Source organism: Labrus bergylta, chromosome 17 (genome assembly GCF_963930695.1).
Source record: "Labrus bergylta chromosome 17, fLabBer1.1, whole genome shotgun sequence".
NCBI lineage: Eukaryota > Metazoa > Chordata > Actinopteri > Labriformes > Labridae > Labrus > Labrus bergylta.
The window spans coordinates 26,026,562-26,049,427 of NC_089211.1; the positions used below are offsets into that span (position 1 = coordinate 26,026,562).

The 22,866-nt window shown below is 43.6% G+C and overlaps 1 protein-coding gene across 1 annotated transcript in view; it reads left to right on the forward strand.

Moving 5' to 3' along the window:
• Nucleotides 1–5,569: 5,569 nt before the first annotated feature.
• Nucleotides 5,570–22,866, forward strand: part of grk3 (G protein-coupled receptor kinase 3) — a gene marked incomplete in the record, with an annotated part of 65,673 nt that continues 48,376 nt past the window's right edge. The window contains 2 exon segments of the mRNA XM_065965490.1: nt 5,570–7,219; nt 22,425–22,501. Of these exon segments, the coding sequence (XP_065821562.1) occupies nt 7,107–7,219; nt 22,425–22,501 (190 nt within the window).

A 22,866-nucleotide genomic window follows, 5' to 3' on the forward strand; every position in this document is an offset into this window, starting at 1 on the left:
CTGACTTCCACCAAAGTATCTGTTTCACTTCTAGATAAAGACTCCACACAGTCCATGTTTTCATGAACTCATATTTCCTCTGCACATCCCACATGAGGAAACATGGAGGGTGCATGTTGTTGTCTGTTTTAAACAGTAAAGGTTGGGTTGTAAAGAAGATATAAAAGGCGTAATCATTCTGCTAAATTTAGCTGCAGAAACACAAACACATTTTTCACTATTTTGATGATCTACTAACAGTTTGGGTCATATATTCAAAAAGCTCCAAATAGAAGCTGGGCCAAAGGGTCTGCAAACAAAAATCATGTCATAAGAACACAGACGAGGGCAATCATGATACATGTTCCTCAAAGCTAGCTGCTAGTAGCACCACTTTACAGTATGTTAACTTATGAGGGGTTTTGAGACCGAACAGTTCTGGGGACTTTATGAAGAGGAACTATCCACTTGAGAGCTAAGCATCATGGGAGTAACTTTCCGGTTAGACGGTTTGGGTCCGCGCCTCTTGGTTAGCGTTGTTTTGGAGAGCGTTGGAGACCGTAACGTTTGCCAAAAGTGCACGACCACACGTGTCTGGGGTTTCCACAATGCTCATCCACCTGACAAAGCTTGTTTGTACTGCTACTCATTTATCACACGAGAGGAACGTAGTGCCCCCTTGGTGGCGACCTCCGTGCTGCAAATGCACCCTAACTTTCAGTCAACCTAAAAACATGCTGAGAGCTGGAGCTGAGGCTGAACGTTTTAGCTGTCTGGTGAGATTTTCTTTTGCATTCTTTTGAGCATTAAATTCTTGTGCAGTTGACCTTCAGAGCCACCGTAGAAACACTTCCCCCAATTAATTACATTTCAAAATATCTATTTTAGATGTGTGTGTTTTTATGTGGTTGTCTTACAGAAGGCCTTTCCATTGAAGTGTATGAGGAGCAGTACCGCTACTAGCCAGGGGACGGCGCTGTGTTTCCACTTTAACTACACATCCAGCTCACTGGTTCATCACAGAGAACCACGAGCTCTGCTGGTACATTCACTGACAGGGGCTGCTGCTCCGTGACTGTGCACATTCAATGGGAACAAACACAACGCTTTTATTGCTGACATCGAGTAAAAGTGGTGATTTAGTGCATGATTATTGTCCTGCGGTGAGGCCTTCACTCATTCAATTAAAAATAGAGCTAAGTACACCCTCCCTTATTTCTTCCCTGTGGGAATTTCCTTACAGACAGACTGGTCGATGCTATTCCCAGTTAACGTCGTTAATCATCAACTGCCAAATTAGCCCCACATCTTTAAAGAGGACATATGATCCCCCTCCTCCACCTTTTCAAACGGTCCCCTGTGGTCTAAATGAAACATCTGTGCTGTGCTTTGATCAAAATCTAACATGAATCAAGCACCAGAGGAGGTTTGTGACCCTGTATAAACCAGCTCTCTCAGAACGCTCCGTTTTGGTGTGTGTGTCTCTTTAAATGCAATGAGCCCCCCCCCCCCGAGTTTTCCCCGTAGACATCAATCCTCTGTAGAGAGAATAAAAATGGCGGATACGTGCAAAAGTTTAGCTCTAGTCTGGGGGTGGAGTCTATGGGTGGAGATATCAGGGGAGGGGAGGGGATTTTTATTTACCAGAATCCCACTGTGACATCACAAGGAGAGCACATTAGAAACAGAGCATTTTTCTCTGTGTTGTAAGACTTATGCAGACCACAAACAAAGGACTGGATGGATTTATTTCACATGCTGTGGGTCAGTAGACTCTCAGGTTACCCAAATATATGTTCAACAACACTGTAGGAGTGGATTTTTCAGAATATGTCCCCTTTAAAAACAGAAACCTTCTCTTATTTAAACTGTTTCTGTATTTACCTGTACATGCAGCTCGATGTGGGGTTCATTACTTGTTATAAAAAAAAATGAATCAAATGCTGATTTTGCTTGAATAATCTCAAAGAAAAATCGAAAATACAAACCCTGTCCTCCATTGTGGTCCCGCTCCAGTCAGCCGGTTCCTCTCCGGGTTTTGCTAGCTGCCTTCCCGCCGCAGTGGGAGGAAGTTGGTCCACAAAACAAGCGGTGCCACACTGTGAGAAAGAATATATGAACATAAATATATGTTACATTAACTTATCATAAAAGGTCGTGTGCTTGGAAACGGACAAATGAAGACAAAAAAACCGAGTGGACGGAATCCCCTCTAACGGGCGGAAGGAAAGAGCTGCCTGCTGCCTTCAGGTGCTGAGGGAATAATCGGAGAAGTGAATACACGACTTGGAAAATGACCTCCCTCATGTAAAAAAAATAGAAACTAAAAATGACTTGCCGAGTTGACAAAACTTATGTCACTTTAGGCAAACTCATGGGTGACCAACGTAAATGCCTTTATGTGGGGAAAAGAAAAGGATTGAAAATTCTTAATTTGGTCGTTTGTACGTTGAAATGAGATATTAGGCTGTAACAGTTCATTGCTGTCGAATACATTTTGGTTAATCTTTTTTAGGGGGCATGATGTGTTATTATTTTCCCCAAAGTGAACCCCAGGGACGCGGTCACTTTCAGGTCGGGGTGCTGAGAGAAGTTTTCATGATGATGTCATACCATGTGCTGTACAGCATTAATTAATTGTGATGTTCTGTATTGTATTCTCTATTTGCAACATCTCATACTGGTTTAAGAACATTTTACACAAGCGTCATAGTGAGAGTTCAGACGTGGACTATTACCAATTTACAGTTGGTTTCTTGTTTATAATAAACAGAGCAGTGAGGGTGAAGAGAGGGCGTGTAGAGCTGTTTGAACAACGTTTAAAGCCGTCCATTAGGGGGGATAAGGAGAGGCCAAACCACTTCTACTGACTGGCTGCTTCTGACTGTTCAAAGTGCTTTTACAACGCAGGTCACACTTACACATTCACACACTGATGGCAGAGGTTGCAGTATTAGCTAAATCCCATGCATAGACATTTGCCGCTGCCGAAGCAGCAGGAGCAACCTGGGGTTAAGTGTCTTGCCATTTTTCTGACGTGTTTCAGGAGCTGGGGATCCAACCCTCGACCTTCCGGTTAAGAAACGATCAACCGCTGAGCCACAGCTACACCACCGAGTAGACAATCTGCAGTGTAGTTCACACACTTCACTGGTTAACACTTGTTTAAAACATCACAGAACAACCAGACACGACTCAAGACTCAAATTAAAAGCTTTAGAACACACCGAGGTTTAGCGAACGGCTCTTTAACCTGAAAACTCTGAGCATTTTGGGAGCACCTGAAGGGAACACGAGTCAGCTGTAAGAGCCGGTTCTTTTATGTGAATAAGGAAATCTCTTTATTTCTAAAGCAGATTTCTTCTCATTATTATTAGTTATTTGTAAAATCAATAGGCTACAAAGTATTTTAAATATAAATACATAATTAATTTACCAACTATAAACCGTGAAGAGGTAGGAGAGAGGAGTGCCGTTTTGTGTTTGCTGTTTAACTTAAGAATGTGGTTAAGAAAATGTTTTGCATAAGTTGTATCATTGAGGTAACAGGTTACTTTAACAGTCAAACTAACCGCTGCCAGCTAATTTACATCTCCCAGCGCTCCCTCCCCCTCCTTCACGAGTAATGTGCCGTTCAAGAACGAATCTGCTTTAAGAAACGACTCCTTTAAATGCATCACTATCTATCATCCAGTCGTCCTTCCATCTATCCTTCTATGTTGTGTTTAGGAACCATATTATTTAGTAGGTTTTTTTCTTGCAACTTATCACAATGTAATCAGCCTAAATAAACATTTTAAGAGATAGTGTTATTATTTGGGGCTACTTTAGCCAACACAGTGTCAAAGGCTGTGTCCGAAACCGCTTTCTTTCCTACTATTCATAATAAATATGACGTCACATTGAGTATGACGTACGATCTGAATCATAGTAAGCAATTTTGTGTATATCCACACAAGTCGTACTAAACTGCCCTACATTGCCGGTCTCAGACTGTCCAGCAGCAGAGCTCGCCAGCCAGCCAAAATTAAAAGTAACTGTACTGTAATGCATTTTATATGTTGTCCAATAATACTAAAATGATTCAAACAGTCTATGGTACGGACCAATTGTTGTGCTAGCTAGACGCGAACTTATCCCACTTAGCTTGGATTTAAAGAACGTCACGACCCATTATTTAGTCTGTTGCTAACGCCATACTAACAGTCAAGTTAGTATTCAGTACTGATTTAGTATCTAGCAGACAATATGTTAGAATGTGGGTTAAACTGTGTTTCTGCAACATCGCTGTAACTTAGCCAAGCCGTCAATGTCTTTGTACATTCTTATTGAATCCCTAACGGTGTGATATCGGTGCCCCAGTCTGTAAATTCACATCGGGTAACTGCGCAGAGCACAGAGGGAGCTCCACATACACACACACAGTTAGACATGCACACACACTCAGCTCTGGCTCCGCCTTTCCCGTCTCGCCTCTTTAACGCACTTTGTTAGGCTACTTCTTGAAGACGGTACAGAGGACCCTCCATTATGCCTCAGCGACATCCATATTGAAGGAGAAACGGCACGGGGATGTGAATACCGAGATTTGAAACGGCGGTCTGAAAAGGGCTCGTGACTAGCTTTTAACTGGTAGCATAGAAGCAGTGTAATAAATATAAAAGATGAGTGATATATGTTTTTGAAAACACATAACAGTAATTATTTATGAAACTAATGGAACTCTAGTTGGTCTAAATCAGGGGTGGCCAAAGTGCGGCCCGAGGGCCATTTGTGGCCCTTGGGGGGATTTTTTGTGGCCCGTGACTTCAAATGAAGAATCAGAAGATTTTGTCCCGAGGCCTCGATTAAGATCGGCACATTTTCTTATTTTTATTTTTCATATTAACAAGGGATGAACAATATTCCTAAAATAGAAAATGTTCAGGAACATGTATGTTGTTGTTTTTTTTTTTTAAATCTACAGCTTTTACTATTTTCCAAATTTTTTGTAAACTAGCGGACTGTTGTTTAACCATTTAATGACCTGAGCTAAATGCAGAAAGCTTTTCCAAAAACATGAACCACGTTACAGGCTTGATTCTGAGGAAAAAAACAAATAAAGTAGAACGAAGAAATCTAAATATTTGATTTCTTTTTATTAAAGGGTTTCTTTAGCGAGCCTTTTGGTTCTGATCTACAAAGCCTGACTATCTTTTCAACTCTATTAAAAAAAAAAAAACCTGTGGCCCACGAGCGATTCTAACACGACAATTTTGGCCCGCAAGAAAAAAAGTTTGGACACCACTGAGTCTATACGGAAGAGGATTAGGGCCACACAAAAAACAGAATTCTGACTTTATTCTCAAAATTCTGAGAATAAAGTCAGAATTCTATTTTTTATTTGTTTTATTTGTTTTAATGTGTTGCCCTAATCCTCTTCCTTAGGTCTAAATGAAGAAACTTTAGTAGCCGAAAAAGTCGACTCTTATTGCTGAGTCGAGCCAAAAGATCCGAATCACCGAAAAGAACCGGAACTCCCATCACTATCCTCCACCAACACCACCATCAGCGTCACCATCAGCCCACAGTCAGTCGCTCTGTGCTGGGTCTGCAGGCGAGGAGTGTCCCCCCCCCCCCCTCAACCCCAACGCCCGGGGTTACTCAACAAGAAGCTATGGATTACTTCCTGCGGGGTTCTCTTGGTTTTTAAAGCCGTTTCGGACTCTTGGAGACTTCTCGGAAACGGTGCAGGACTTCCCCGACACGAGCAGCCGTTTGAACTCGCAGCCGTTAGCTTCACGATATTTTACTGTTTTGAAATCGAGCCAGTGTTTCTGTTGGTGTGTTTACGGCTGGGCAACGGGAGCGTTTCTGTGTGTCTTCTGGACGGAAATAATTCAAACTAGATGATAAATCACTCCACACCTCACTCGATAGTTAGCCCACTGAGGCTAGCAGGTTTCATTTTGCTAAGCTAGCGTGGCGGCTAACTAGTAGATATCGATATTGGCAGCAGGCTAAACGCGCGTTAGCTCCCAGAGAGTCGTGTCGGGTTTATCTTTATTAGCTCCTCTCACCTTCTTTCTCCTACTGGATTCGGTGTTAACCATCCAGAGGTGTTAAACTACATCTGTAAGGACATTTTTGTATGATTGATGAGCCGTTGGGGGACATTTCAGTCTTACAGGAAGCCAGCAGCAGCAGCAGGAGGAGCAGGAGGAGGAGCAGGAGGAGCAGGAGGAGGAGCAGGACGGCAACATAAACAACAAGAAGCGCTCTGAAGATTTCATGGAGTCCTGAGCTTGTGTGCCAAAACGCTTCTAAGAGATTTGCATTTTTTAGTTGTTGCTACAAACAGCAGCAGTGTCCTCCTCACTGAGACACATTTCAACCTGTCACCTCCTAATTTTCCCTTTTTCCGGTTGCAACACGTGTCCGGGTTTTATTGTTTTCTGCTGTCACTGTGCAGCCTCTGAAATTGGAGCATTTCTTTTATTTTATTTTTTTGAAAGCGCAGTGTTTACATTTTAAAGACACTGAAACACATGCAGCACTGGAGAAAGACCAGTCGTCCAGGCGGATTTCCACCAAGAGGACCAGGAGAGTCCCCCCCCCCCCACCTCCCCCCCCCCCCTCAGAGACCTGTAGGATTTGACAGCTGTCTCCAGAATCCAGCATCTGGTACATCTCTGTGAGACTATAAAGCGAGGAAGCCTTAAAAAAACGAGATCTCATCTGGCCCCCTTTTTTTCCCTTCTTGCAGCATTTCTCTCACAATACGCCCTGCATGGAGAAACCTGCGTTTCTGCACTAAATGGGATTACAACGACGGAGATCAGGCGGCCCTGCATGGTGACTGTGTGTTATTTCTGCAGTAACCTGTCACCCAAATGTCTACCCTCCTCAATTTCCCTTTTTCTGTCACAATGATGGGAGTGTGAGGGCAGCCGGAGACAACGACACCAGCCGCTCCAGTCGATGGTCAGCCCCGCCGTCCGCTCCGCTGGGCCCCCCGTCACGCACCTTCACTGCTTCATGTTATCTGGAGGAGGACATTGTTTTGTATAATCATCCAAAACCAGAACCCATCCCCAGCCCCGGGTTTTATTTTATTTTTATTGATTTGGTCGCACCAGGGTCGAAAGATGGCGGACCTCGAAGCAGTGCTCGCCGATGTCAGTTATTTGATGGCGATGGAGAAGAGCAAATCTACTCCAGCGGCCCGGGCGAGTAAGAAAATCATCCTGCCTGAGCCCAGGTAAGCACATTAACAAAGCGCTGTGGTGTGGTGTTGAGCTGTCTGCCTGCTAATTTCGTCAATATACATTGTAAATGCTTTGCAGCCGTGTAGGGAGGTGGAGGCGTGCTTCCTCTTCAAACCTGTGACTTACTGTAGATACTCACAGAAATGTGACTGTGGAGCTTTCTGCAAACATGCAACAACAACAACAACAAAAAATGATGCCAAGACGCAATTTTCAAACCATCTTACTCCTAAAAATGCATCAGCAACTTATTCTAGTGATTCAGAAAATCTAACGAAACCAGAAAAGTAGGTTGTGATGCAGAAGATTTCCCATGATTTTCTCTTTTATTTTTGGTAACAATATGAAGTGTTGATGGAGTTCTTCCTTTGCAATTAGTGTCACATTATTCTGACAAACGCTCACCATACCTCCCAGGCTTCCTTCACTTATAACCACACCATAAATATGTTTCCTTTGCAGCACATTCATTGAGGCCATCGGTGTTTGTGAATAGTACTTTGGATCCTCTGAGAAATATGACTGTAGAGCTTTTTGCAAAAACAACAACCATGCAATCACTGAATTAGCATCTTTCAGCTGCAGCATGTTGATACAGAAGCTCACAGCTGCTGGTTGTAATGCTTCTGCATGCAGTTTATATATATCTGTTATATTCTGTAAAACATTCCCATCATCCTCCAGGCGTGCTTCAGTGACACTGAGATCGTTTATACATTTTGTGGAGCATGTTCTGCACATTATTTCCAGCTGCTGAGTCTTGTTTTGTGTTTGTGTAAGTGCTGTGTGGAGCAAACCATGCATCGCTCCTGTGCTCATCCATGCTGTTTGCAGTACGAGTAGGCCATCAGATGAGGCTACAGCTGACATCAGATTTAAATAATACACCCCCCCCCCCAAACATCCACACATAATTGCACATCCCTTTGTCCCCTCTACGCAGCTCATCAGGCCTTTGAATGTGTCTCTTCAGAACAGGTTTCATGTAGCATGCATCTGAAAATCGAAGAGGATGTGGTTGGTATTTGGTTAATGAGATAGATGCATTTCATACCAGGTTTATAAATGTCACAGTAAGTCGAATGAAAACCCCTCTGTGTGTGTGTGTGTGTGTGTGTGTGTGTGTGTGTGTGTGTGTGTGTGTGTGTGTGTGTGTGTGTGTGTGTGTGTGTGTGTGTGTGTGTGTGTGTGTGTGTGTGTGTGTGTGTGTGTGTGTGTGTGTGTGTGTGTGTGTGAGCAGCTTTGTAAAGTCATACTGCATTTGTGTAGATTTTGTTTACACTTCTACACCTTATTAATCACAAACTGCTCCTGACACACACACACACACACACACACACACACACACACACACACACACACACACACACACACACACACACACACACACACACACACACACGAGTAGAGAGGCTCTACAAGTGCACATGTGGGTTAAAACAGACATCATATTTTGAACCGGGGCGATTTCGGCGGAGGTCAGCTATTCATTGACTCACGGGCTTGTCTTGGCAGATCAGCAGAACGCAGTGATCCGCGCAGTGTGTTAGACACAGTAATGAATCTGAAGCCTGTTGATTGTTCCACCTAAAATGATTGAATAAAGGGATATTACATAACGGCCTACATTGATTCCCATTCATATACCAGAGTTTTAATGATGTGGAATCAATCATTACCTCCTATATCTCTTGTAACCATTAATATGTCATAAAGAGGCGAGAGGCCCCGCCCCCTGTACATGTTTAAAAACAATCATTTCACCTTCAGTGCTCAGCTTAAAAGGCCCTCAGGGTTTGTAATGAATTCTCCCCCTCCGGCACGTCTTGACAACAGCTCATTATGTTGCTCAGCTGACAAATGTCAATATTAACCGACATGGGTGAAAGAGTAATAGTGTGTTAGTCTTATTTAAGCCGTGATGTTGGTTCTTAATGACACAGAAAAAGTTTTTCATTGTTCAGCCTGCAGCGCTGAAACAGGCCGTTATGGCTTCAACATTTCCCCCAAACTTCAGATTGTTGTTTCATTACAGAAAAGATCCCATCAGAAATAGAAACACTTGTTGTAGAGTAAGATATTTCTTCAATGAAAATCAGCTGCCATGTCGTTCTCCTCGAACACGGCCAGACTTCATTGTTAAAAACAGAACGTTTACGTTGCACAGTTGTCGTTGGGCTAGAAAAGAAGCGGTGTCACTGTCTTCATTCTGTAAATTGTAATTCGGTTCGGCTCATTTGGGTTCTCAGGATTATGTTGCAGCCATCGCAGCCTGTTTTGAGGATTCAGCGATTTACTGGAGCTATTCCAAAATGTTTCATTTCAATTCAATTTTTTCAGTTTTTGTTTGTATAGCATCAACTCATAACAAGTGTTATCTCGAGACACTTTACAAAAAGCAGGTAAAGTACCTTACTTATTGCTATATTACAAAGACCCGGCCTATCCATCATAGCGTTTAGCGTTTAGCGTCGTCACCCACCACAAGTAGTCTGAACCCTGAAGTATTCAAAAAGAGAGCTTTAAAAATACCAGATTCTCCTCAAACATCAAACAACTTGCTTTATAACGGGTACATAACGGTTTTATGGTCCTCTGCCCCTCCTTTTTTTTAAACTATATTTTTGCATATTGTGTCTCGTTTACGTGACTGCTCATCATTTGTGACGATGTTCAGTAAGGTGAGAAATGTTGTTTCCTTCTTCCAGGCAGTCGTTGGTTTTGTTTCACGTTTGTTTGTTATCAAATGATCTTGCAGGTTTCGGTTCCTTTTTCTGGGGACTAGCGAGGGTGACGATGTGTAATCGTTAAGGTAGCTAATCGGTCACATCCCTTCTTTTACATCAAGTCAGTAAAATGAAATGCTGCATGTGTTGGGGACTATTTTCAGTGGCGGATGAATCCACATTTGCAGGAACGTTGTCTTCCAGTTTGGCTCTCGAGCACAGAGAAGGATGATAATAAATACTAATAGTTGAGTTACTCTGCAGATCGATTACACTTCATGTCCATGTCGCGTACTCGTGCATGAGATACTGTAGCGTGCCGAAGCACACCTCTCTAGCTTTAAGACACACACAACCCTCGTGAGAAGTAAATAAGTCAGCAGCCTTTAATCCTTTAGATAAAGAGTCCATCAACATGAAGATCTTTACACCACGAGAGGCTTAGTGCTACACCCAAACACACAACACAAAGACCTGTACCTGGACTTCACTGGATACCACTCACTATTAAATTATACTCAAATCTTCCTCTAATAGTTTATAGCTTTCACACTTGCAGGAATCTCCTGAAGATCTCCAGGAGGAGCTGCATGTGTGAACGCAAACATCCGCATTTTCCGCTCAGACTTCACCTTGAGTTCCTCCGGCCAGACACCCTAGTATTATTTCAAGGGCTGTCCCGAATACCATTACCATCCAGTAACGGATCCAGTGTGAATGGGCGCACGCCGCCTGACCGAGCAAAACCGTCTCTATCGCACGCTGCCTTTGTCTTGTCTTCACTTACTTTAAAGTGTTCCTACACAACTGAAGTCTTTTATGAAATATCCTTTGAGGTAATACTGAGCGACATCGTGTTGCTTGCCGTGTGCATCCTGCCTCACATGCAGAATAAAAATCATTGGTATTTAGTCCAGTTGGTTTGTTTTTAACCTTTGAGAACATAATCAGGATCATCTCGTTGGGCTGTAAAGCTTGTTGCCACCATGCTAATTGAGTTCGCCGCTCCTCATTAGATGCACACAAACCCTGACTGATGCCGGACGTTAATCCCAACGATTGGCTACCGAGTACCAGTGAGGAGCTGCTGACAACATTCACTTTAACTCCACCTGAACAAAACACTGATTATCGGTTGATAAAACCTCCTTCATCAGATTAGCAGCGGGATAGGAGAAGGTCATTTAGGCTGCACAAACGGTCATTGTAGGTTTAAAAAGAAGGCACCAGGAACAGGTGTGTCTACATTGATGCATCAAAACAAGCAGTGATGTGTTATCCTTCTGTGCATGTGGTTTATGAAATGATTTCTTCTGGATATGAGCTTTTTTATTTATTGCTCATCGTGATGCTGGAGCTGCAGAGATAAAAGCCTCGGCTAATGGACGTGTAAAAGCATGAATACACCGCTGCTGAGTATATCAGTTAGCAGGGCTCACAGTAATGGGAAACTTCAGCTAAAACATGTCAGTGAGGTCATTATTATTACAATAATGCCTCCAGTATAACTGGACGACACGGTCGCTTTGTGGGAGAGCCTCATCCCATCCATATCTCGTTGTCTTGCTTTAGAGCAACAAGTTTAATTTGGGATGGAAACGTGAGAGGAGACGGACGTGTGTGGATTCAATCTGTGAAATCAGTTTCTGAAAATAACAAAAGCTGCAGAAATAGTGTACAAAACTGACAAACTTTTTACACATGCACAGTTTTAGCAGTAGCAGTGGGGCGTGTGGGAAGGTTGAAGCCACATGCTAGCTGTCGGGTGAAGGAAGGGGGGTGGGCGGGGGGGCAGTTAAATGTGGCACTTTGGAGATAGCGTGGTGCTGCCACATTCTCGGCGGGCCGAGGCTGTGTCCTCTGGCAGCGAGGTGAGACTTTGACAGCAACACTGGAGGCTGTTGAGATGAGATGGGGGGGGGGGGGGGGGCGAGGGCGAGAGGAGGACCCGCTGTTGAGGAGACGAGACGTGACCAAGTTCTCCAGGAGGTGGAGATACAAGTGAAGACGGAGACTCTGCGAGGCCGGCTCCCAGATGGTCGGAGCCATTTGGAAACTGACCTTCTTTAGATGTGAGACTCAGGCAGCACAATAAATATCACCATACAGTCAATACGTATTTTCTATGTTAATACTGTAAGCTAGGTGATAGACACAGCACCGCTCTGACTTAGTAGGATCCTGTAGAGCTGTGTGTTAACGCTGAAAAAGATTGTACCCCTTTTTCATCCAATAGAAAGCCACATTTATACCTTCAAGCACAATGAGGTGAAAGAGCGCTGTAACTAAGTTCAGCCATCATCCCACCGTTGTACGGTCATACTGATTCCCCGACGGTGTTATAGCGGTGTCTCAGTCTGTGAGTTCATGGCACAGCAGGGAGCGGCACATACAGAGTCAGACACACACACACACACACACACACACACACACACACACACACACACACACACACACACACACACACACACACACACACACACACACACACACACACACACTGGCTGGAAGGCTGGCGATGGAACGTCTAAACATGTCTGGTTTTCTTGATCGAAAGTACTGACAGTTAAATATGTAGCAGCACAATAGAATAATAACTCTCAAATCACCCTGCTTCACCAGTGTGATCTATAACTGTAATTTATGTATCTAATAAACTCGTAACATTTTTAATATTATTCTGTTGCACTCGCGGGATGTTGAGATGCAGCGATGACTCATTAGAGAAGTGCCGACGGGCTCATTGGACCCCTCAAAGGCGATCCCGCCCCGAACAATAGAAACAGAGCTGTGCTAACTCTGCACGTATAAATCCATCAAACAGTCATCAGGTGTTCTGTCAGGATTTGACACACTCTGTATGAAGGCTTCTTTTTTACTTTTCCAGCCCCTCATGATGAATTATATAACGGATACATTATTGTTCACAAACCAGTAAAAGAACAACTGCAACAAAAGGAAACCGAGAGCAGAGCGGGCATCCCGGGGAATCACTGCAACAGTGGAGGAATTCACAGATTTCATTTTGAAGTGCAGCGAATTAGGACAGCCCGTGTTTGTTTTTGTAATTGCATAATCTTGCTTGCTGGAGAATGAATGTGGACGGTGCCATCGTGTTGTAATCAAACAGGGCGCTAAATCCTAAAACTAACATTGTTACTCCTGCTGCCGTTTTTCCAGCCAACACTCTGACGTCGCACTGTTCCTCTGAAGAGCTCCTGTTTGAGCTCTGGGAACAGAACATCAGGTTTTTAAGGTTACCTCTAAAAGAAAGACGGTCCTCAGAAAGTGCTGGTCCTGCTCAGATATTCAGAGTGTGTGACAACATTTCAGAGAGAGAAAAAGATAAGACCTCTCTGTCTAACAGTTACATGTTGTTTTTCTAAAAACAGGAAACAGCTGTTACATCGTTTTCTTTAATCCTGCCAGACGTCTTTTATAAAACCACTTCTTTTACCTGCACTGTGTTCTGTCTTTATGTGGTAATAACTGGCCGTGTATCGGATCATAGATTCTCTTCATGGATCGAGTTGTTTCTCAGATTCCCTCACACACTGACCATGTAGCCGATGTGTGTGTGTGTATTTGCGATGGCGGCTCTTTCAGCGCGTGGTGTGTGTGAACGCAGAGGGAGTGTTTAGGGACCACATCTTCACTTAGGGAGACTTTTGTTTGGCTGAAGTTACAGCTACAGACTCCAGATCAGTTCCTGTTGTTGATATTCAAATTAAAACGATTCCCAGAGAACTTTATCTGAACGTTGCTCTGGCTTCACATGCAAACAGGAAGCAGCAACAAATTAAAAGTGTTAAACTGAAGTGTAAAAAAAATCATACTTTTGATCACATAGAAGGAGCTGATCCATGTCGTCTGAAGGTCGTCATGGAGACCATTTATGGGCTCTTCTTTACAGTTCAGTCCGTATGGATGATGGACCAACTTTGATCTGTTGATTTTCCATTTGGCGAGTAAACTCTATAGAAGCTATCGGCCACACGGCGTGTAACTGTTTATACAGTCATGTATAAAACGATGCTGAGTATGAGTAGCAGTCTGGTGGCTTTATAGAGAGTGAAAGATTCTCTGTGACACCGTCTGAAAAGTTGTCTGAGACTGTCTCAGACTGAGAACGTCAGGGTTTGAATTACACCGCAGTCATTCCTGCCTGTGGCCATCAAACTTTATAACTCCTCCCTTTGAGTGACAAACACTCCGTCTGACCCTGCACTATTTCAGCCTGTAACCTCCATCATAACTCATTATTTATTAAAACTGCAATATAATAATAATGAATAATATGTTAATGATAACAAAGTGAAATATTGAAACAAACAGTTCAATAATCTTGATAATGTGTGTTTATATTCCATTTTACTCTTATTCCTGTAAATATTTCTTGTACCTATTATTGATATCTTACTTACATTCCTATTCTATTTGATTAATATTTGTATTACTATATTTCTACTGCTATACAGTATATTTTGGAGCAACTGTAATGATTGAATTTAATAAAGTATTTCTGATTCTGATGGCTTCCAGCTAAAGCGATTCGCTGGAGCATTACCAAACTCAGTTAACCTTTGAGTCATTGGGTCATTGGGTTGGGAATCGGAGGGTCACTGGTTCAAGTCCCGGCACGGTCCAAGTCCGGAAATTGGCCTGGTAGCTGGAGAGGTGCCAGTCCACTTCCTGAGCACTGCCGAGGTGCCCTTGAGCAAGGCATCTAACCCCCCCACCAGCTCAGGAGCGCCCACTGTGGGCAGCCCCCTCACTCTGAGACCTCTCCATTAGTGCATGTCCATAGGATCCTGTTTGTGCATGTGTGTGTATTTCAGCCTATCTTTGTGTAGCATGTTAACTAGACAGTGTAAAAACGAATTTCCCCTCGCAGGATCAATAAAGTATAAATTATTATTATTAAGTTGTTTAAAGATGCAGAAATAGAGAAATCTGGAATCCATTGAGAGCTGAGGACGTTTTCACTCACAAACTTAAGCATCATTTGTGTCCCTTTGTGAATCAGGAGGAAATGATCGCTTGTTTGAAAATTGCTCGTCTCCACTCACACCCCCTTAAATCCTCCACCTGTTGCAGTCAGACGCCAAGCGGTAGCTGGACAAACCGGTTTGCGAGTCCGACTAGTTTCCCAGGTGCCGATGTAATAGCATGTCTGGAGGCTTAAATGAGCTCAAATAAAGCGTCCTCCTCCTGTGCTCATACATGTTTGTATGTCGGCTTCGCTCTGAGCTGCAGACAAACACGGAGCTGCCGATGGTGAGAAACACAGAGGTTCAGAATCAATAAGCAGGGATTAAAGAGGAGTCTAAAACACACAGCGGCGGGTCAGCACCTCGGCTTCTGACACTCTTATCAACACTGTTCAATTACATGCCCACAGACATGTCAGTGACATCCTGTTAATATGTTAAATATTTACACATCAGCATACTTCCTGCAGCGTTAAATAGTCTCCAACACAATGTTGTTCCAGCAGTCGGTGTGGAGATCAGCAGCTCATGACAGCTGAGCTCGCCGTGTCTTTACACTTTGAGCTGCTGCTGGAATCTTTTCATGTCTCTCTCTCTGTCTCTCTCTGTCTCTCTCTCTCTCTCTCTCTCTCTCTCTCTCTCTCTCTCTCTCTCTCTCTCTCTCTCTCTCTCTCTGTCTCTCTCTCTCTGTCTCTCTCTCTGTCTCTCTCTCTGTCTCTGTCTCTCTCTCTCTCTCTCTGTCTCTCTCTCTGTCTCTGTCTCTCTCTCTCTCTCTGTCTCTCTCTCTCTCTGTCTCTGTCTCTCTCTCTCTGTCTCTCTCTCTCTCTCTGTCTCTCTCTCTGTCTCTCTCTCTCTCTGTCTCTGTCTCTCTCTCTCTGTCTCTCTGTCTCTCTCTCTGTCTCTGTCTCTCTCTCTCTGTCTCTCTCTCTCTCTCTGTCTCTCTCTCTGTCTCTCTCTCTCTCTGTCTCTCTCTCTCTCTCTGTCTCTCTCTCTCTCTGTCTCTCTCTCTCTCTGTCTCTCTGTCTCTCTCTCTCTCTGTCTCTCTCTCTCTCTCTCTCTCTCTGTCTCTCTCTGTCTCTCTCTGTCTCTCTCTCTCTCTCTGTCTCTCTCTCTCCCTCTGTCTCTCTGTCTCTCTCTCTCTCTCTCTGTCTCTCTCTGTCTCTCTCTGTCTCTCTCTGTCTCTCTCTCTCTCTCTCTCTGTCTCTCTCTGTCTCTCTCTGTCTCTCTCTGTCTCTCTCTCTCTCTCTCTGTCTCTCTCTCTCTGTCTCTCTCTCTGTCTCTCTCTCTCCCTCTGTCTCTCTGTCTCTCTCTCTGTCTCTCTCTCTCTGTCTCTCCCTCTCTCTTTGTTTCTTTCTCTTGCACGCTCTTGAGGTCAGGATGGCGATGAAAGGCTATGGATAAAAGAGAGTTTAGGAAATATACCTGTGTGTCCTGCCCGAGTCTCGTCTGTGTGGAAACACTGACGTAAGAATAAAAACCTCTGCTGAAGTTGACCAGTTACTTCCATGTTCTGTGAGGAAAAAGTCCAAGTTTTTATCGATGGCGTCCTGAGGGCTCTGTCAGGATCCTTTCTGTAAAAAAATTACTGCACAGAAGTTTGAAAATCTGGTATCCTAGTCATCAGTGGCAACAACGAGCATTCTTACTAAAGATTATGTTGCAGCCGTTGAAGTCTTTCACATGACGACCCATAAGCTTTTTAAATGTACAAAACAAGTAGTGGCCATGTTTAGAAGCTTAAAGTCTTTAAATGTGATTTTTCACACTTAAATAGAAATCAAGTATCTCCTCTATAATAACTCTGTGAGTCATGACTGTGTACAATGGGTGTAACACCCGAGTCCCACTGTCTGTGATGTTTTCAGAGTTTTCAGAGTCCTATCTTCACTTAGAAGAATAACATACTGTACTCACTGCTTAACTGTGTTTCTAGATCACGCTCATTTCAGGTAAATTTACATGCAGTGTGAAGATACCAGCATGATAAAGATCGCTAGCATTAGCATGCTAACACAACAATGCAGCGCCAGTTGTTTTGGTTTCATGCTGGTGCTCAAGGGCGACATCTGCTGGATCAAAACATCACATATAAAGACTTTAAGAAGGGTCCTTCAACAGTATTACAGACGACATGTAAGTAGGTCAGAGTGTCTCACATTTATGACATCAGCTGTGAGGGGTTTGAAAAGGTCAGCAGAGGAACAGTAAAGTCATGCTCACAGCTTTTGGCTTGTAGTCGTTTTGTTGGCGAGGTAAACACGCTCTCCTCTCACTGAGCTAACAGCTGGTTCAGGCTGAAGCAGATGTAATGAAGGCAGACTTATGTAACTGCAGCCGAGAGGAAGGTGCACAGTGTGTTTCTTACGGACCTCGTGTGTGTGTGTGTGTGTGTGTGTGTGTGTGTGTGTGTGTGTGGTACAGCTGGTACCAGAACAGGACAGTGTCACGACTCCTCGTTTCCCTCAGACAGAAATAAACCGAGTCGCTCAAGGACGCTTCAGAATCTGTTTCTATTTCCTAACCTGCCCCCCCTGCAGTCACCTAATGACCAGCGACGCTCCCGACATGCTCGCAGATTTAACACATCGCCGCTCTGCCGTCCCCGTAGCTCGCCATCTGTTTACGCCGACAACTTCCAGAGACGTGTTTCAGTTCATTGACTTGTTTTTCTATCAGTACAGCTGCACACTCACATGGTGCCAAAGGTTCTTATTAAGAGATTTATAATGCAGAAAAGAGTTTCTCTCCATGAAGAAGATCTGCTGTCGCGTTCAAAACGACGGGCTTTGATTTACTTCATTTAAAAGCACAGCATTTGTGCACTAAAATATTAAATATGTATTTGTACATTGGTGTGTGTGGGAAGGTAGGAGGGTCTTCTTTCTGCCTTTTCATCCTCTAACAATCACTCCCCTGATAGATATAAGATTTGTTAAAGTCTGGGTATCTTGAAGGGTCCACATTGGAGTTGACATTATTTCCCATCATGCTCCTGATGGAAATTAACTTCAGGATTAACGACAAGTCATCATAACACCAAACAAACAAGAAACCTGCAGAGCTCCACCACGGCTTACAAAGTCAGTTGGTGTAACCGTGACTTGAGTCAGACTCGCCCGCAGCCATGGGACACATGAAGAGATATTATATATGATATTTTTTATATATATATATATATATATATATATAGAGAGAGAGAGAGACTGCAGCACATGATGTAAACATCAGGAACATACTGACATATAAAGCTGGACTGTTGATCTCAAACAAAGCTCCAGGACATACCGATGCTCGTTGCTTCCAACTTGAGCTGATGCGTGCTAACCTAAACTCAGGTCCATGTGACGTTGTCAACACTGAACTTTTCTCCTTTTACAAACTGATTATCGGGGGACAAGGAGCTCAAACCCTGCAGCAAACACTCGGCTTGTAAGGGTCTCCAAAAAATGGATATCACGAGTTTAAAAACAAAACTGTTATTTAAATGATCGATAGAATAAAAAGCACAGAAACTACTTCACAGGGCAGGTGTGTAGGAGAGTTAGCTAGCATGGCCCGTGTACGGAGGTTATAGTCCTTCAAGCAGGCGGCCTAGGTTTTGAATCCGGCCTGCGGCTCCTCTTCTGCATGTTGACGATTGTCTCGACGTATTTTTTCCAAAATAATCCTCAAGTGTTTTTGGTGTTCCTGATCGAGTCAGGGCCTCACGGACCTGGGATCCTAAATATCAAAAATGTTTGAGATCTACAATTTCCGGGGGAAAGCCGGATCTGGAATCGTAGATCCGGCTTTCCCCACAACTGAATACCCGCAGCAGCCAATGAGAGCGAGCAGACACAACTGAACCCTGAGCCGAGTGAGATACTGAAGAAGAGGAGCAGCTGGTGTAACTATGGCAACAACATGAATGTCTTTATAACGTCTCATGAAGACAAACCGCACAGCCAGCTGACCACGTCCATCGTCCTCCATGTTTGTAGTTCTGTGAGATTGTGACTAGTGACTCGCGGTCGGAATCGTCTCGTGTGCGCGCTCAGAGGATTATAATGTTAAAAACCGTCCTCATCAGCCACACACAAAAACCAACTCACAGAATTCAACAAAATATAATCCACAATTCTCACCACCATTTTGATGCCGGTGAGTTGATGCCACGGCAGAACCAGGCAGCTAAACGAGGAGGAGAGAGGGAATCAGCACAACAATTTGAATATCATTTACAAACAGCCTGTATTTGGCAATCATCCTGTTAGCACCCATACAACACTGGTACAACACGGCCTCTCTTCTCTGCTCTTTACATTACTTGCTGCTATTTATCATACCAAGTCACTTTAATCATCACTTGTCACTTTATCTTGTCTACTAGATAAAGATTGTGCTACTATACTGTCCTCCATATTTTTCTTTGTCCTGTTTGCTCATTTACTTATTTTGTCCCTCTTTCTAATTCATTCATTTTATTTACTGACCCTTTTCCTTTTGTTTTGTTTGTTTGTTTGTTTTTGTCTAAATCTGCTTGCAAAACACTTATTGTGTGGGTGTGTGTATGCACGTTTTGGTGAATAAAAGTAAAAAAAAAAAACTGTCCTCATGTCTGTGATCTTGCATGGGATTTTTTTTTGTTACTAAAAACAAGCGATGACCACATATCAGGGGCCTAGTACTTCTACACATCCTGGTGTTGTGACAACCCTCCGTGGTGGAAGCAGTGATAGTGTCGTCGTTGAAGGATTAGTTTACATGTAAATGACCCATTTGAGCATTCATTCATCTCTTTATGATTCAGGGAAAGTGAGGGTTTTTCCCCCCCACATAACAGAAGATGAATGCCAGCATTTGTTCCACATTCATCCACTTCGTGACAGCCCACCACATTCCCAGCGTCATGGCAATCCCCTGTAGATAATATTGCCTTATTTATCACTGTGTGCCAGCAGTCACTCTGTCACTCAAAGTGCATTGTCACAGCAGGAGCCTCTTTGTTTTGTGCTGCACCCCGGTCATCTGCTCCCGTAAGCTAATGTTGATGTGTGAAGCTGCTGTTGTTGCTATCTCAGGTCTTCTTTGTTGAAACGCACAACAGAGGCCGGTGATTACAGAAGGCAACTGGGACATTGTTTTTAGATAGACATGTTGCTGTGGAGGCTTAAAAAATGTTTATCATCCTCTGTTGTGTTGCAGATTTAATTGAAAACACACTTCACCATGTTCCTCTAACTCTAACATGTGTCTCTAGTCTGTCTTCAAACCCCCCAATCATGAGAAAAGTCCATCCTCTCCGTCTTCTGCCTGCTCCACTTTTCAGAAAATGTGTGCTCAAACAGGGCGTTTGGAGATTTTCCCTTCATGACATCACAAAGGGCAGTAGCCCCTCCCCCAGGTGGGTGACACTCCCACAGCTAGGTGTTTGTTCTGCCCTCTGAGTCTGCCTTCTCACCGTAAACAATAGGACATGGAGCGAGAAAGATCAGAGTACACCCAAGCCCTTCCAGAGAGGGGGCGTGGTCAGACACAGCTCATTTACATATTTAAAGGTACAGACACAAACAGCCTGTTCTGAGCAGGGCTGAAATAGAGGGGTTTATAGACATGATCAAATACAGGATCAGAGTGGATTTAGAACAAGACACTTCACACACATGTTTTGAGGAGCTCTGAGACTTATTTACACTGAAGAAGAGGAGGATGATATGTCACCTTTAACATTTCTGAGTGAAATTCAGCTGTGTGGGTTCACATATGAAGCTCACCCTGAAAATGTCAGTATGTGTTTTTAGGAGTTTTGTGCAGGTGTGACAGAAGTTACAAAAACAGGATCTTTTTGTGGACTTGCTCTCATTGGCTGCAGCCATTACATATAATTTTTATAATTTTTAAATATCTATATAATGCCAATACTCACCCTTTAATCAACTCTGTGTGTCTGTTCACACTTTGGTCTGTTTGCTGCAGACATCCTCGCTCACAAACCTCAAACACCATACTTAATGTATCGGAACCATTTTTAGCCCTTCTTTGGCTTTTGTGCTTAATAAGGCTTGACCTTTTCAATAAATATGAGCAGCTGTCATGTTTGGTGTCAGAGGTGTTGAGGTTTCATACAAATAACCAGAGTCAGCTGCTGATGATTCAGAGACACACACAAACAGGCTTCCTCTAAAAGAGGAAGTGTTTACTTCCTAGCTTCTTGTTCCTGCTGCTGCCGCCGCTGCAGCTGAAATGTTGCATCCATTGATCATTCCCACTCTCCCATATAATCTGCCCGCACTGGCCCAGGAAACACTCACACAACCAGCCAGGTCTGCTGGGATCCTCTCCGAGGAGTTTGGGCGTAAAGTAGTGGCGGCGTTTGCCTCGTGACTTGGCAAGTTGTAGTTTTAATGCAGGTTGCTGTGCCTCCATGTTTTTATTGGCTCCAAGAGATCTATGACCTGCAATAACAAGAGCAGCTCGTCTTTCAAAGAGGGAAGAAGGTTAACTTTGCTTTTATTGGTGTCAACGCTGTAGACAAACAGACACACCCTTATTATTCTGAACTTTTGAGAAACTTGAGTACAAAGATGTCATACAACGCTACACGAATATTTACTCTCCTGCAGTGTAAAAAATGCAAATATTTGAATACAATACGAGACATTTGTTCAAAACGTGTCACATAGAAGTACATGCTAACACCTGGACTTACATGAAAACACCTGGACGTACAGGTGAAGCCCTGCATTATATCAGCTGTTGTGACGCTCTTGCTGATCATGAACCTGTGTATTCTGACGTGCCGCCTCAGACTCACCTGTTCTATTAATGACTTATGCAGAAGTGTAAATTTGAAGAGCTCCATTTCAGCTCAAGGTCAGTTAGTTTAAGAGCAAACATCCTCAGAGCGCCCTGCAGTCACACTCTCGCTTTGTTCAGGAAATTCTTCAAGTATTTTTTAACCTTTTCTTTGGACGCCATCCTGGAAGCTAAAGGTTATTTTTGACTGGACTGTTTGTCTTCATTGGAACAAAAAAAAAAAAATATCACACTAACTGAACACGAGAAGGAGCTGGGAGAAAAGAGCGAACGCTATCAGAAAGGGGAATACAGTAGAACATATGAGCCAGTCAGAAGGAGCATGTGGGTCACCCTGCACGCGCTCAGTACGGTGTTTGCAGGTGAAGCCCAGGCCGCTGTTCTCCTGAGCATGCAGAGTGGCTGCTGTGGTGTTAATGGGCCCGTGGAGGGGGTGCTAATTGATTCATTCTCCCTGCTCTCGTTCTCATTAACACCCGTTCCCAGGGTAGCATGTTTCTCTCCAGGTGTCGTCCCCCCCCCCCCGCCTCCTGTGTGTCCCTTCGTCCCTGCAGCTTGACTGTCAGGAGACAGGCTGCAGGGAGAGTCCCAAACCCCGGGCAGGGATCAGACACAGGGTGGAGGTGGAGGAGATGTGGTTATTGATTGAGGATATTAATCCATTTCTCCCTCTTCTCTGTCCACAGTATTCGCAGTGTGATGCAGAAGTACCTCGAGGAGAGAGACGAACTGACGTTTGACAAAATATTCAACCAGAAAATCGGTAAGTAAAGACATCTTAACGACATTAAAGGAGAAAATACAGTCAGAGGAGTCAAATGTCTTCCTTGAACTGGCGACCATCTGGTTCCCAACAGTCCCTAACCACTGAGCTACCGCCGTCCCGATTGTTGATGAACATAATCAGTGCTGTTTGTGATGTTGGCGACTTCCCTTGCGGTCATGAAGGTGCATGATTCAGCATTTTATACTTGGTCTCACAGATAGGGCTTGGAGATATGGACCAAAACTCATATCTCAATATTGTTTAACTGAATGGAGATACTCAATATATATCGATGTCTTTTATTAAAAGTGAAAACTTTTACATGAAAAATAAACGACCTGTTTGTGAATTTAAAAAGTAAT